General features: G+C 42.4%; 1 protein-coding gene across 1 annotated transcript in view; it reads left to right on the top strand.

Annotated features, from left to right (window-relative positions):
* Window positions 1-4101: 4101 nt before the first annotated feature.
* The window catches only part of PTGFRN (prostaglandin F2 receptor inhibitor), a gene marked incomplete at both ends in the record, with an annotated part of 19039 nt that continues 6241 nt past the window's right edge, over window positions 4102-16899 (top strand). Inside the window, 2 exons of the mRNA XM_009073077.1 lie at window positions 4102-4527; window positions 11431-11850. Coding sequence (XP_009071325.1) covers window positions 4102-4527; window positions 11431-11850 — 846 coding nt within the window. The remainder of the gene's footprint in view (window positions 4528-11430; window positions 11851-16899) is intronic.

Below are 16899 nucleotides of genomic sequence, written 5' to 3'. Positions count from 1 at the left end.
ATATAAATATATATATATCTGTAAAATAGAAATTTTACCTTCCCTGTACTGTTAGAAGGGCTCTGATCCTGCAACAGGCATTCTCTGAGCTCTGAACACACTGATATCAGGTGCTTCCTTTGGTCTTTGAGTCATATACCATAAAAACTATAATGGAAACTTCATAATTAATTCATTAAATTTCAAAGGTGTTGTATTATCATTTTGTTGCTTTATTTACTAGAGGCACCACATCCTACTGATGGACTTAGGATGGAACATGACTATACTTCTATTCTCCCCCTTTAACACACAAGTCCATTTTACTAGACCATGTCACATAACTGTTGAGTAGTGTGACAGAGAGAGCAACCTGGTTTGTGGCTAACTTAATGTGAGCAGTGGTGATTAGCATAGTGGCAACGAAACTAGATTTTCCTGCAGTGTTTAACATCCCACTCAGTGTGGTGTGTTTTTCAATATTCAGTCCTAGAGATAAATGGATTTTTAGCCTTTTGGACAAGCAAAGGATTATTTGTGCACTTGAAATTATGACTTGCATATGTCTGTTCAGCATTTCTGCAGCATATTCTTTTCATTCACCAGTGGAAAAAAATCTGCCTAAACAGAAACTTAACCATCTCTCTATTCTCTCATTCCTTTATCTCTGATGTTCTTGGTGATTTACCCTTCACAGTTTTAATACTTGTCAATGTCCACATTTTTTGCAAAGGGCTAGTTAGAAGCAGTTGTCTTTAACAGTTGTTCATTTAAGACTTATTGACTGAATGAGCAACAAAAGCTGTAGGTAGGAGAGTCAACAGGCTTTTTTGATCTACCTGACCTATGAGACCAGGCTGACAAGTATCTTTCCCTGTATCCCTTTCCTGAGACAAATCTGTTTTGAAGATCCACTGTCTCATATGCATGCTGCAGATTGTAAAGCTTTTGCTTTGCATTACCCCAGCTGAACTTTCAAGCTTTGGAGATTTGTCTTTATGCAAATATCCTTAGGAGTAAAGTTACATGGGAGAAATATTAAAAACAAAGCTCCAGTAAAACTATTTTAAAAGCCTGTTGTTTTAGAGATAGGTCTAGATATGTCAGCTTAGCTATCCTGTCTCCTAGTTTATTCTTAGGGAGAGAATAGCTTTGATTTAGAAGCAATATAAGTCAGAATGGTATTGCAGAATGCTGTAGGTAAGGTATCTGCACTTGCTAAAATTTACAAAGTATTGGTGGTGTTGGAAGCATGAATGAACCTAGATGTGAGCTGAGGAGAGAACTGGCAGAGCTGTAGTCCTTGGTGTCTATTCCCAGCTTTGACTGGATGCAAGTACCCAGGCCTAAACGCTCTCAATGTACCCTTTCAGATCCTCTTGTCATGAGAAACTGGTGGTACAGCCCAGTTACAAAGGCAGAGCTCCTCCAACATAAAAGTACTGAATGAGGCGGCGTATATAGAGCCTGTTTGTCAGAAATAAATAGCTGTGCCATAAGGTTAAATCCCAGCAACAATGACTTTAAATGTTGCATTTTAGCATTGTACAGAGCAGTTGAGCCGTGGCCGTTTCCAAGTATACTTGCAATGTGTGCTAGAAGTGCACAAGTGATGAATGTCTTCACTTCCTGTCTTAATTCAGCCATTCAAATTGCACATTCAACTTGTGATTGTTGCCTCCTTCCCCCTCTTGCATGCATGGGTATGCATGCACATGTGTTCATGGGTGTACAGGTGCATTGTATGCTCATGTACGAGGTGCCTGTACCTGTAGGACTATTCCTTACTCTTTCTATTCCACTTTGGCGTTATCTGGGAGCAGGAGAGAATAGAATCTGCTCTTCAGCAGATGCAGATGCTTGGTTGCTAGGGAAGGGGAAAGTAGAATACATTTTCAGCATTTGAGATTTTCAACTACATCCAGAATTCACCAGCTCCTCCTCCTTAATGGCAGTTAAGAGCTGCAGGAGTATTAAGTCGTTGAACTGTCAGTGAGGCTGTTCTTTGACAGCTGACAGAGTGGAGGAATGAGGTTTATCCAGCCAGCCTTTTATTCTTTTTAAATCCCCTGTTTGAGTGTCTGTCAGGGTGAAGCGCCTATCTGGAGTGGTGCTGTCAAAGCGAAAACTCTTCTTAGCGGCCCTTCCCCTGTCCGCACATAAAACAAACCTGAAGTGATTTTCTAAGAACTAGAGTTTCTTGCAGGTTTTTCCTTCTTGCGTTCCTGTCTAGAGAAGAGTTTTTCTGCTTTCATAGTCTTTGTTGCTGTGAAAATAATAGTTGGTCTTGAATGCCTTCTTTTTTGGTGGGAAGGGGAGGCAAGGGGGAACGATAAGAGAATTGCAGAGTGTGAGCAATATATCATGAGGCCCTGGAGTAGACTAGTCTTTTGTGAGTGAGACAGGAAGAATAGTGTAGCTGTGGGATCTATGGGGGCTTTACACCAAAAGTGGGTTTTGGCCGCCATCTGTGCTTTGGTTGTAGCAGAATTTTGTGCATTTTCTTTTTATTCTGCCTTACTTATGCTGAAAATGTGCAGAAAGCTGCTCACGTTCACTGGTAGTAGGTACTATGCGCTTATGCAAGCAGTACTGTTACGCTTTTGTGTTACCTAATGCCGCAGAAACTCACCATTAGAATCACCAGATACTCTACTGTCTGGTGTGTATTGATGCCCTTGTTCTTGCTAGATGCAAGGACACTGCAAACATAACACTTAATTGTGAGAGATCTTTCCTGCAAGCTGACATAGCAGCAGCCAGCTTGCTGGATGCAATTGTTTTTATCCTTTGCATCTGAAGTCCAAAAGTGCATATGCACACACAGTTTGCACAGCAGTTCTATTAAGATGCTTTATTATCTTGGCTCATTGGTGAGCTAAGCCTAAATTTTAGCCTTGGATTGCCTTCCCTGTCCCAATTATAGCTTTGGTTAATTGTTTCTAGGAGGGCAAAATGCCAAGAAAAACATAAAGCAGGAAATAAATACAGAGCACTGAATACAGTTAGGATGTAAAAGCCATGTGATGAGTATTGGCCAAGCAGTTGGAAAGCGAGCCTCTTTTTCTGAATTATAGTAGACAGCAAGACAGAAAAATATCCTAATACTAGTAAATAAATATGTATTTCCTTTGTGAGGTTCTTGCTGTAATCTTTTTTCCTTTGCTATCTCTGTAGTCTGAGAGAAAATAGTCATGCGGCTCCCTTATCGCTTTTAGGCCTTGGACAGCCAGCTATTTCAGATTTAAATACAACAGTCTCATTCTTAACCCATGAATTTCAGGCACTCGTTTTTCAAGCATGAGCTATTCCAGCCTTATAGCTGTACAGCAGGTACTTCTCTATTCAGGCTGTGAAGCTTTTCTGATCTACACATCTTCGACCCTTAAACTTCTTATTATTTATTAACTTAGTATTTAGCATGCTGACCACTGAAATCTACTGTGCATTGCTGTTGGTGCTACCTGTGGCCAGTGACAATGGTGGTACTCATGTTCCCCGGTTTGAGTGTTCGGGGGTTTTTGGTGGTACTCATGTTCCCTGGTTTGAGTGTTTGGGGGGTTTTTTTGGGGGGCTTTTTTTGGTATTTAACATTCTTAAATTGTATTGTAGAGATATGACGGGATGGTTAAGTGTGGAAAAGGCAGCATCTCAGGATGGGAAATGAACTCTTATGGGATGTCTCAGGTTATTATCTAGCTTGGAGCTGATCAGTGTCCTGCTACAGGCTGCCCCAGGCATTTGAACAGGTGCACAAAGTGACTGGTTGCACAGAAACTGAACCTACATGATGAGTTCTTGGGGCCAGGCCTAAAGGAGGGAATTATTTTGTTTGACAAGATCTTAGTCCTGATTTTTCTGAAATGGTCTGAGTAGACATATGTGAAACAGGTGGTCTTGTTTGGAAGGCCTAGAGGTGCCTGTGTCAGACTGGTATAAGTCTGAGAACTGGAGTGCAAGGTCCCAGGTCTTGTAAGAAAAATGCATATCCTGGCACTTGGCTTCTAGATCAGGTGCTTTCACAGACTGGATGTCAGAAGTTGGCATATCTTTTAATAGTTTTTTTTCTCCTCTCTTCTGCTTGTAGCTTCTAACATTTCCTCTGGGTTTGTTCTCCTGCAGAGCCAGACTATGAGGTGTTCCTGAATGCTTCCAAAACACCCAAGTTTTCAGATGACCCCACAGAGCTCAATTGCAGGATCATAAATGCACAGGACACTGAAGCAAACATCCGCTTCTCAGTCTCTTGGTACTACAGGCAGCACCTGCGCAGCGACGATGTGGTGACAGAGGAACTCCTGGCCACGATGGATGCAGACTGGACTCTGCTACTTGGGGACAGAAGCAGAGAGAGGATTCAGAACGGGGAAATAATCTTCTCTAAAAAGTCTGTTGACATCTTCAGTTTACGAATCCAGTGGACTTCAGAAAGTGACAGAGGGGATTATTTCTGTGTCATCTCTGCATGGAGTAGGCACCGCAACAACAGCTGGGTAAAGAGCAAAGATGTGGCTTCTGCACCTGTCAGCATTTTCTGGGCTACACAAGGTAGGAACTTTGTACCTATTCACTGAAAGACCTCGCTGAATAAGAGTTTTCTCTTGAGTAGGCTTGTCAGCCAGAAGGCCTGAGAATGGGGGAATGGGGTTCTGTGCTAAGATGAAAAACACTATGACCTTGCGTAAATACCTCTTGTTTGTGGAGAGAAGTAGCTACTTAACAGTAGCTACTTCTTAACAGTACTTACCAGTTTTATGCAACAGTTTGGAGTGGAAGTCAAAAGAAGGGATACATTCATCAAACTGCTGAGACTTCCAAGAGCAGGGCTGGAAGTGTAAGGTGTGGCCTTCAGCAGTGTTGCTGTGGCCATTGCCTCTTTTCATGGCTCAGAGCCTTTTGGTCTCTCTAAGATGCATCTTGCTGCTAGCAGCAGGGTTGTATTGAAGTGAAAAGGTGGATGTCACTTGGTTTTACTGTTTGCCCGTTTGAGAGTTGTGGTTTTATTTTCTATCCTATAAGCCCCATGTATAGAAGGCACTTCTAAGGAAGTTCATGGGCATAGTACTATCAGAGTATCAAAAAATAATTGGATAGCAGAGCAAAGTAGTTCAGTGGTTTGCTTGGATCTGGGCCTTGTTTTAGGCAGAAATGAACTAGCTCTGGTCAGTATTTAAACTGACCCTGAAAGCATGTTTTAGAAGCTTAATAGTTACCTGAATTGCTTAACTCTGGTTTAAAATGAGTCTGTGTATCCTGGATGTCCTGTAGAGTGGTACTGCTTTGGCTCAGGTGTGAAGTCATGCAAGAGGGCCTCTTGGATAGGATCAGAAAGACTAGGATAATCTAGAATGTAACATTTTTCTTCTATATCTGTGCTTAGCTAAGCTACATTTGTCTTGATAGATTTGTTTAACAGTCTAGCTTAAGCATTCACAGGCAGAGAACTATTTCAGAGACAAGCAGTTTTAAATAATTTTAAAGTTGTTTAGGGGTAATCCCTGAACAGAAAACTGGAGAGTTTCTGCTGTGATTCTGCTTCACTGGAGAGAGAATTGGTGGTACTTGCTCAGTACTCCATCCCCAGACCAAGCGTGTGGTCCAGGGAAAGGTTATTTATTTATTTATTTCTGCTGAAGCTGGCTTTTCCAGCAGGAAAGAGATCTAGGAATGAGATCTCTCATTAATGCTGAATGTGGTCACAATTAGTTCAGTGTAGTCACAATTACTTCAGTGTTATGCCACAACACGAGTGTGTGTGTGTATGTGCATGCATGTGTAATGGATCATTGCCTTCGGAGCAGCTAGAGAGACCAGCTGGAGTTGAAAAGTCTCAGCCTGTGTTGACATTGCTGAGGGAAAACAAACCGTGACAGGTGTGAACATTCCCTTGTTTCTGGTTTTATTCCAAAAACTCTGGTAATTTTGCAGCACAAATATAAATGTTATAGTCCCCATGCTAAAAAGTATGTTTTGTTGGCAAAACTTGGAGTTGGGGGATTTATTATGTGAAAGTGAACTCTCCTGCAAAAACCTCCTCCTGAGAAAACACGTTATATGGGATGGGGAGGGCAATATGTAGGTTTGATTTCCCCTTCTTCCCTTCAACCCCTCCCTCACTGTAGCCCCAGATGCCCTTCTTTGTATGCCCTGTCCCCTGCCATATCCTATCCGTGTGAGCTCAGACTCGGCTCTGAGCCCAGTGTTGTAGCCAGCAACTCTGAAGGAGTTAATCTGCTGCTGCCTCTGCTCTCTGACTGTTGTTTTGACAAGTATCTCTGGTGATTTGAGTCCCTAACTGCTCCCAGTGCTTATAAAAGCCAGCAGCCTGGCTCTCACGTGTTTGCCTAAGGAGAGAACAGAAATTTACCTCTTCCTTGGATAGCTTGTGCCTGCATAGGGGTTTTTCTTCGAACTATGTCATTACCTGCATCTTCTGTATTAACTTTAGAGCAGTGCTCAGGGGGGAGGACTTGGAGAAATTCCACTTTGAAAAAGGTTGTTCTGAGTTCTTGAGAAAGGAGAAATGGTTTTGTGTTGTGTCTGTGGGTCAGTCAGCACAGAGGGGTGTACAAGGATGAGGAAGCTTTTGCTTCAAATGTAAACATCATGTGAAGATGTCAAAAAATCCTTTTTAATGTGTTGTACAACAAGTTGTTTGTTTGTGTGTTCTAACTGATGTTTTATCGTTGTTTTCTATTTTCTTCTTTAGGGACCAATAACACTCTCAGGTCTTTCTGCTTACTCAGCTTTGGAAATGCAGCCAATTGCTATCATAGATCACAGTTGTTTTTGACATAGTCTGCCTGATATGTTTCTTCCCCTCTTCTACCTTCTCCCCTGCCAAGATAACAAAGAAAGGATCTCTAGCCCGTCTCAAAAATGAAAAACATCAGTTGTATTGTTATTTTTTTGCTTAGAGTACAAATTTCGATTAGTAAAATGGGGTAAAGGAAGAGAGGAACCTTTTTTTGCCTGGCTCTGTAAATGATTTTCAACCCAGAAAAAAGTTTGATAGTATAAACGATATTATTATTTATTCACTTGAGCATGAGTGCTGCCTACATTTAGAACACAGTTGCTGTTTGCAGTGGAATGTGGAATCAATGCTTTTTTCTTAAACCAGTGTTGCCAACTTTGGATCTGCTGGAGTACTTTGCAAAAGAGAACATTATCTTCTAATTAAAATTCAAAATCCCAAAGGTACTATTATTTGGGGTTTTGTTAATACTTCTGTCTTTAATTTAAGAAATAATTATATTTAGCACAATGTTACTTGTCCTAAATGGTTGCCCAGGCCCTCCTATCACGCTTAATTGGGAGCAAGGGCATCTTAATCTTTCAGACAGTCCCGTGAATTATTACTGCTGACAGATAGTAGACACTGTGTAATACAGACATGCAGTTCCTCCGCAGCAAAGAAATTCCTATTCCCATGGCACCAAGCTGCTAGGTGTATGTGCTGGTTTGGGTGTAGGAACAAGAAAGTGCCTTAAGTTAGGTGTAGCAGCCCCAGTCAGGGCTGGCTGGGCTCCTTGTGCCCATGGCTGTGTGAGGGTGCAGTGTTTGTGTCCTTGGCTTGGCAGGGGGCCAGGCCAGTGAGGGGGGGCTAGTGGTGTGTGCAGCTCTGGTGAGAGCCCTGTGTTGTGCGTACGTGCTAAAGTCTGTAATGCAGTCTTCAGTGTGCCTGTCGTACTTCCAGCACTCTTGGTATCAGAGCTGCTGGGGCTACAATTGTACCTCAGGGTGTTGTATAACCACCTTCTCCTAGGAAGGCAAAGCTGTCATTACCTTAATGTCTGTTGCATTCTCTGTACTTGCAATCTAGTTAGTGCACTGGGGGATGAAGAAGCCTTTATGAATATTGAGATGGTGTTACTTGAGGCTGCTGACGAGACATTAGGCTCTGAGTTTACTGTTAGCTGTGGCCATCATGCTGCTTTTCCAACCGGAATCAGTGGAGTGCAGGGAAGGTGTTTGTTGTTTTCTAAAGTCTCCTTGCCCTTGGAGCTGTTAGGCTTTTCTAGCAATTTGGCTGGCTTAGATTAAGTGAAAGCTCTTTCTGGTCTTTATCCAGGAAGTTCTCTTGAAGCTGAGCAAGCACTTTGTGGTAGAGAGCAACCGGAGAATTACAGTGTGGCTTAACCACTTGGACTGGCCAGTTAGGAAAGGCAGAAGCTTGCACTGCCAGGCTCCAAAGTATAGTTTACTCAAATTTTATTTGAATCATTTGGCTAGGATTTCTTCTGCTGGTAGTCCTCTGTCTTGGAATAGTGCCCAAACTGGTTGTAAGCTTTTGGGTATGGCTTACTTAGGATCTCTTCCCCTACCACTTTCCAACATAAACTCTGCAGATTGCAGCCTCCTGTAAATGACTGATCTGGGTGTGTTTTATTGTGCTTCTCATTGATGGAGCTTTACAAGGAGATGAGACTCCATGTGGGATTGCAGGCATAGGTGCAGAGGGGCAAGTGTGCAGAGTAGTGCTCAAAACAGACATTGCTCCCTTGGCAAATCTCAGAAGATTAGACATGAAATCTTGGGCTGTGGTCTTGGAAAAAAATGTTCATTTGAACTCTCTGGCCCATCTTATGCTATAAGATCTAATGAGTAGTTTCTGTTAGCATAGGAAACATGAAGAAACTTTCCCTTCCCACTTAACTTTATGCGCAGGTTACTGCTATTTCTAAGCTATGTGCCAAATCTTTTGTCTGCCCTCTTCCTCATAATGTGCTCTCTTACACAGCGAGACAACTACATGCTTCTCTAGGTGGGGGTGAAGGAGTGCTAATTACATTTCATCTGCTGCTACTGAAGGAGAACAATTTTGGCACAGAACCACACTGTTAAGAATGGTGATCAGGCTTTTGTAGTTGATAGGATATGATTCTTCTTTGTTGTTGTCATTTTACTGTACTGCATATACAGGTCTCTAATATTATTGAAGACTCAGGAATGTTCTTTTTATCTTGTTTTTGACTTTATTACAGTATGAAACATTCAGCACCTGTATGCACTGGTTTTTGTGTCTTCTTCTCTATTCTGGTCTGTATTTCTTATGGTTTAACATAAGCAGAGATGCCTCTGCCTTCTGTGTTCATCCAACCTAAGTATCTCTGAGATTTTTTAAAAGTAGAAAAATCCTTTGAAAGGATTGTTTTCTGATCAATATCCTAATTTCTAAACCTTTTGAATTCTACCACTGTTCTCCAGCTGCATCTCTGGGCCCCGGATGATCTCTTCCACAAACTCTACAGATGGTATTTCTGCTGCTGTTCCATGCTACCACCACTCCTTTCTCCTTTTCTTTTGCAGAAAGAGTTGGTAAAAGCATTTGCTATTGCCCTCAAATGGAAAGTCAAGAAAGGATGTCTAGGAACAAAATCTGCTCTGTCCTTGCAGGGGACAAGACACTCCCCTTTGTACTCCTGCCTGACTTATGGCTCAGGGAGTAGTTGAAATAAAGTATTTGGAGTCCAGATAGTAGGAAGAGTTATGTCAGTTGTATCCATACTGCTCTGAAGATGGTGAAGGTATTTTGTCTTAAGCACATATATGGGAGATCAAATGCAAGATTTCTTTTCCAATGTCTAGGATTCAGCGCTCCAACACGAAGGCCAACAATGTAAAGAACGTTTACATCAGAAGGGATTTTTGCCTAGAGCCTCCTCATAAAGCCTGGAAAGCAACAATATGTGGCAGAAAAGCATGACTAGCTGTTTGTACTTCTGCTTTGGGGGCAAAATATAATTGTCTACTCTATTCTTATAGTATGTGAAGCTGATCTGTGCTGGGCTCCTAAATGCTGCAACCTTAGGAAGAGGGGAATATCAAAATCTCATGGATACAGAATGAGAAAAAAATTGAAGTCTAGAAACTGATACATGATAAGTCCTCTCACAAGGAAGTGGAGAATGACTCTGTACAACTTCAGTTGTGATGGTACCCTGAGTGCCTAAATGTGCAACTCTTGTATTGTCACTTGCTTGGTGGGTGGAAGTGTGAGGGGGGTTTCTTGTGGAATATCAAGTAATTCTGTGCTCAGCTGGACCACTAGAAGCATCTCGGCCTTTGCTGCTCCTGCTGTTTCTTTATGTAGCTTTGTACTGTGATCTGCTTTACACAGTATTGATTTAAAGTTGTCATACCGGGTTTCTCATCTTGTGGGCTGTGTTTACTCATTGTGAAAACTGCTGCTTGAAGGCAAAACACTGCAAAATGTAATCTTGACAAGTATCTTGTTGCTCTTGTGGGGAGGACATAAATATTACTGCATTTTAGTTCAGTTTCAGGAAATGTGTGACAATTTCACCATTGCTTATTTCCCTTTTCCTGAGAAGTTTCACCTTGCATAAAGGTGATCTGTGTAGTTTTTTAGCAGGTCTACACTTATTTTTTTATAAAGGGGTTCAGGGAGATTATGATGCAGCATATTAAGTCCAGACAGTCGGATTGGCTGTGTTTTAGCAATAGTACTACTTCTATGTATTCTGCCTTGCCTTCCTGCACCTTGTTGTGCAGGGTGTCTCTTCATCATAATGCCAGGAAACTAGTAACTCCCTTTCATCTGATTATGATTTCAGTCACTCCTCACTTTCTCAGTTTCTCACAGTGAGCTTGTACTTTGTGTGTCTTGGGGCTGTACTTCTAGATGTATAATTCTCCTAAACCCTGTAATTAAGGCATTCTTGGGATTGAGGAGCGAGCAGACTTGGAGAATGCTGAAGAAACTGAGCAGGAAACTGAGCAATAAGTGATGCTGCCATTCTTGATGTCAAATGGGCTGTTGGGAAATGTCAAGGCTTCTGGTAGGCTTGTACTTGGGTAAATGCATGAGAAGCAAGGGAAGACACAACTGACATGGAGACAGAGGTGTGCCTAAATCTTTCAACACAGAGGTGTGTATATGAGGGTGCTAGGGATGGAGACTTATCCTGTTACCACCAGCTTTTGTCACGCATTTTCAGCTATCTTGGGAGTTCAGCTGAATGTGTCTGGATTGCTGTTAGGGTGGGTTTTCAAGGGAAATAAAAGATGGTATGCTAAGTGCTGCCAATTCAGCTTTTGTCACTAGTCATGAGTACTTCAGCAGTGTCCTTGTACCCTGTCACTCAGATCCAGTGTAAAACTGGGACTCTGAATCTTGTCTGTTATTCCTGAACAAAACTATCGCAGAGGTCCTGTCATGCTATGACTGGTGTATTTCATTATCTGTTCAGTATTTGGTGTTCATTTGAATTCTTGCATCTTGACCCAAGCTGCGTACTGGTGTGTATGTGCACTGTTGAGTAGCATTCTCAGATGTCTGTATATGTTTAGATAAATGTGCTGGGATTTGTCTCTCAAAAAAACCACCTTTGACTGTTTGTAATCTTCTAGATTGAAAGGTGCTGCAGAAATATCTGTACCTATTTATTAACCCCTCTCTTGCTGCTTATTTCCTTCCCTCTTCAGATTACACCCTTACAGTGGAGGCAGTGAAACTGAAGCCATTCTTTGTAGCAGGCCACACCTTTGAGATGACATGCAAAGTTTCTTCAAAAAACATCAAGACGCCACGATATTCTGTCCTCATTACAGCTGAGAAGCCACTAACGGATCAGTCAAATCCCAATGGAACTACTCGCATAATCTCCTTGAACCAGGACTCAGTAGTGCGGCTGGAAGACTGGACGGACCAGACTCGTGTAGATGGTGTGGTTCTGGAGAAGGTCCAGGAGAATGAGTTCCGCTACAGGATGTATCAGACCCAGATTTCTGATGCTGGGCTGTATCGCTGTGTGGTGACTGCCTGGTCTCCAGGTGGTGGAGGCATGTGGCGTGAAGCAGTGAATGGTTTATCCAACCCTATCCAGATAGACTTCCAGACATCAGGTTGGTATAGAATCTGGCAGCTGTGTGTCTAAGCCAGAAAGAGACAGAGTTCTGTTACACTTTCCCATTGATTTCCCTGTCTCTCAGAAATACCTACTCTTTGGAACAAACGATGTGATGGCTGAGAGCTATGCTTGTCTCCTTTGGTGGTACTTGTGTCCTTTGTGCTATTGATTGTTTACAGAAAGATGTTTAATGAATTGGCTGTAATCATAACCCCTGGGTTTTTCTTTACTGATGCAGCTTTTATGGTCCTGCAGGCTCAGAGCTGGTTCTCGGTATGGAGCAGCTGCTGCTACATTTGCCAGCTGTAGCACTAGATTGCTGTTAGTAGTGGCTGCTCTGGAAGAACATTAATATAAACTGGGTTTCTCTTCCAAAACACTCTATTAGCATAGCATTAAAGTCCCTGAGCACACCTTGTTGTTGATGTAATTGCAGAAAATGCTCAGGTCAAAGTAATATTTCAGCCATCTCAGCAAGTGTATCCTGCCATTGAAGGACCTTGGAGGTCCCTTGTGGCTGGACTACAAATCTCCTCAAATTGCAATGAGTTTCAGTACCCAGAAGGACATGCTGTTCCTCACTTTCTTGCTGAAACCCTTACCTCCAGCTGTAGCATAGACTGCCTGTTGAGTTTTTTCTAGAGAAATATGCCTGTTCTGATATATTGTTGGGGGGAGAGAGAGGGACAGCATTGATTTGGATCATCAGAGGTGCATATTAGCACTGCGTTCCTATCATGCTGTATTGTTGGAGAGCACCATGGGAGTTGTTTTTATAACAGTGGTATGCTTACGAGTGAAGGACTCATCTCATGATTTGATAAACCAAGCTAGTGATTTCTTGAGCAGTTTTATAGCCCAAATGTAGCCTGAAGGTGCATCCTATGTTGGAGCTCTCTAGTTAGATGCTTTATGACAAACTTTCTGCACTTTCCCATTCCTGTGCACAAGCACAACTTGGAAGGAAGTTTTTCTTCATATCCCTTGTTCTTCCTGCTCATATTCTGCTTAAAATAGTGAGCTTCAGATATTTAGATGTGTCTGTGAGTAGGCAAGAGCAGCCTGACTTCTGGTTGCACCAATAACTAAGGTAATTGTTCTATGTGAGGTGATTTCCAAGAACTGAGCTTCCTTATACTAAGCACACTGGGAAAACACCAAGGGCTGAGTGTAGCAATGAGGACATCACTTTGTAAAAGCTTTGAGATGTAGCATCCTGATACAAACCCTGATGAAGATGCAGCTTGCTCTAAGCTGGCCAGAGAGAGGACATTAACTCAGCGCAGTGCTGCTTTCAGTTCTAGGTAATTTCTGGTTGAATTTTTGTTTTATGGTAAGTTACTGTACTGAAAATAAACCATTTGTTGCTTATGTTCAGAGTGTCTCTTTGAGCAGCACTGTCACAGATGAAGACTGCTGTAGATTTTTTTGTCTTTTTCAGGATGGTTAATGGGCTGCAGTTTCAGCCTTATTACTCTTGATATCTGGGTTGCACACAGTGGGGGAGAAGCATTTGCAAAGAGGTGATAAAAGAAACCAGTAAGAATGAAATTTGCCCCAAACCTCACCCAGGCCCTTTGAGCTCTTATGTGGAGACTCTCCTGCACAGAAGTGGTGGTTATTGCCTCTCCCAACATTGCTTGTCTTGTGTCACTTTGAACTCCCATCCAAAAAGTTTGGCAGGATGCTATTGATACTCATGGCTCAGAGGAAAACCTGCAAGCTATGTGAGGGAGGGAAGTGTGCGTGTTGTAGTCTTGACTTCTGTTTTGCTGTCAGTCTCTACTCCCAGCCTTTTCACCCAGATAGGATTTCTGGAGCGTGGACTGAAGAAAGGGAGGCAGCATGTAGAAGTGCCCTGGGAATGTGTGAATTCCAGTAACAGGGCTGGAGCAGGGGGAGGGATGGTCCCAAAGCTCTGTCAGCCTTTCATTCTTTACAAAAGAATGAAGAGAGAAATGAGATCCTAGGCACAATTTACTGGAGTGCTATTTCCCAAAATAATCTTGGCATGTAGCAAAATCTGTCTTGAAATACCTTCAATTTTCTTTAATTGATGGATGAACTTTGTGTCCTTCAGTTGTTACTTGGATATCCTAGACATTCACCTCTGGGCATGATGAGGACATGTGGATGAGCACAGTTAGAATGGACTAACTGTGGAATTATTATTTGGAAAATGATTCAGAATTAAGTATGCAAGATAGAAGATGTTTTATGGGTGTGTTACTTTGGTTTTGTTTGCTGAGGTCTACTTTGATGCAAACTGAGTCTGAGTCAGGGAGCCAGAGGTAAATGGCAAAGTTGTGGAGCAGCTACAAAAGCACAGCTCACATATCACACCCTTCTCTTGCATCCTGTGGCACAGGCAGCTGTCAAACTTGTTCTTCAGTAAAATGAACTGGTGCCAGATTTTCCCTAATGGGCATGGTGAAAGGCGGAACTGCTGAGGTAGCTAGTTGTCTCTAGGGAGAATAGAGGCTCCTTGAAACAGGAGGGAAGATACCAACAGGAAAAGTGCAGAAAAAAAGAGGGGCATGGAGCTTTCCAGGCCAGTGTAAAAGCTGGGGAGCACTGCCCTGCTAAATCCTGAGTTAAAGGGAGGGTAGGGTGTGGTGAGTGGTTTATGGCTGTGTTTGTCCCTGATAGGAAAACTGTTGGTGAGTCAATTGCACTGACTTCTGGTTCTCAAAGTGTAACAGAAAGAGAACTTAACTGTAACTGCTGGAGAGAATAGAATAATGCAGTATAGTTTTGAAAAGTAGAAGGCATTCCAGTCCCCCTACTTTGAAGTCTTAGACTTGGACAGCATTTCCAGCTTGAAGTGGGGAGGTGATCAATACAGAAGTAGCATTTTCAGCAGAAGGAAGCCCTTAAAGGGTTTTACACGAAGCTTTTAGTCCTAGGAGGGATTTCTTTCTCAGTTGTTTTTATTGATTCTCCTTTGATGGGGGATGGTGAGGCTTGCTAGCATTGGAAATCCTTCCCTCCTATTTGACTCTCTCCCAGCTCTCTGAGTTGAGTGATGTTTCAAAGAGGGGTTTTTTAGTGTGCATATGCACAATGTGATCTATCTGAATGGCAGGGGCCTGCAAGCTTTTCATGTATGAGCTGGGGACAGCACACATGAAACTTAAGTGTTTCCTTCCACAATAGGCTTGAAATGTAGCAGTGCTCTGAAATGTTTTTCCATGAACATCTGTGGAAAGTGTCTTGCTCAGATTCTTTCCATTCAAGGCAGAACTTGCTGGCTGCAAGCAGAGACGCCCTCTCTTCCTCTCTTCTTTCTCCACTTGCTGTTGCAGGGGGACATATTTATTCCGTTTGGTTAATGATCTGAAATGTTAGTGTAAGGCATTAGTTTGAAACTTCCTGAACTAAAGAAATGAAATGTGGATTTTGTCCACTGAATTGCATAAACTGAAAGTTAGGGTTGGAGGGTGTGGTGAGGAGGAGCCTGCTAGGTCATTAGTTTTCAAATACTGAATCAATGGCAGATTGTTCTCTGCTGGATATATTTTAAGACCAGAGTGGATCTTGTGAATCCTCTGGTATGACCTCATGAACAATATGGATTGCTAGACCAATTTTGTAAAACGAATGCTTTCTTTATGTCCAGTAGCTGTAAGAGAAATAAGCTTATTTGGGGGGCAGGGGAAGCTGTCCGGTAAGAAGGACTTAGTATTTTTCAGTGTCTTCTTGTTTTTCTAGTCTAAAACAGAGGTTCTGCCATCTTTTTCTTTTTTTTTTTTTTTTTTTTTTTTGGGTTGGCCAGCAATGCAAGGGACAAGAACAGCTGCCAGTGCTTGTCTTAATTTTCTCTTAATTTCCTTGCACTGTTTCTACTCCAGTGTATCCTCTCTTTTCCTGTGCTATTGGTTGATGCATGTGTACATAGCCTTTCTTTCAGCCTGGAACACACCTATCTTCTGTTCCTTGCTGTTCTTCTGAAGCCAGTGTATCAAGGCTACTTCCTGTGAAACTTGTGATCCTACCCACACACACTGAAATCTCACTTGTCTTCTGGTCATCTGGAGGCACTGCTCCAGTGGCAATGCCTTTGCACTGTAAGGATTGAGCTGCAGATGGGAGAGGCTCTTGTCTTTTCATGCTCCCCATCACCCTGGCCAGCAAAAGTGGGAGTCCAATAGCTTGGAACTTGCTTGAGATCAGAGTACTTTACTGTTGCAGGTCTGTACAGGTGTCTGTTTCAAATGGCTCCATCTGGCCTGCAGCTGCTTTTCAATGCTGAGATACCTGGCCTCTGTGAAATCCACCTGGTTTGTCCTGGCATCATAAACTCTTTGGCATTTGTTCTTGAATTTTCAAACCCTTTTACCATGAACTGGGCAACCCAGGTTATGCTTAGAATGTCATTGCCCACTACACACTCGCAGGGATTTCCCCAGAAGTGACTTATTTTCCTTTCCCTTGAGGGAAGCAGGGAGAAGGAAGCTTTTAATCTCATGTTGAATAGTATGTTATGAGAGAGAACCATTTGGAGCTTGACTGTGCTCTGTTGTTCCTCTGTACCATTGAGCAGAGTGCAGAAAGTTCTGGAGAGGCAAAAATAAAACGGAACTTAGAGGGAAGTGTCTCGATGAAATCTTCAACTCTGGATTACATCTACATGTGAGCTCATTGCACAGCAATGTGCTATCATTCACTTTGGAAGAAGCTGAGATAAACCAAGAGCTGCTGAAATGTGAGCTGAGTATTGATGTTAAATGTGCAATTAAAATGAAATGATGCCCTGCAATGACCCTGAGAGATACTCAGTTTCAAGAAAGGCAAATAGAAAGATTCTTAAAGGAAAGGAACCCTAATCACGGAAATGAATGAAGAGCAATGCAGCAGAAACTCTTTGGCAAGAAAGACTGGTATTTTCCAGCCGCTGTTAATGGGCAGGAACGTGCTCTGTCATTGTGTGCCTTTGTGCCTGTGTGCATTAATTTCTAGCTGGAAGTAAAAACCACAGACTTAACTACTGAGGGCTTCTTCCAGTAACAGTTATTACGAGGCTTGGGCTAAAACTTGTTAGGAA

The sequence above is a fragment of the Acanthisitta chloris genome, unplaced genomic scaffold, assembly GCF_000695815.1.
Source record: "Acanthisitta chloris isolate BGI_N310 unplaced genomic scaffold, ASM69581v1 scaffold12064, whole genome shotgun sequence".
Lineage (NCBI taxonomy): Eukaryota > Metazoa > Chordata > Aves > Passeriformes > Acanthisittidae > Acanthisitta > Acanthisitta chloris.
The sequence above is the reverse complement of the archived record's forward strand: the minus strand, read 5'-3'. Positions and strand labels throughout refer to the sequence as shown.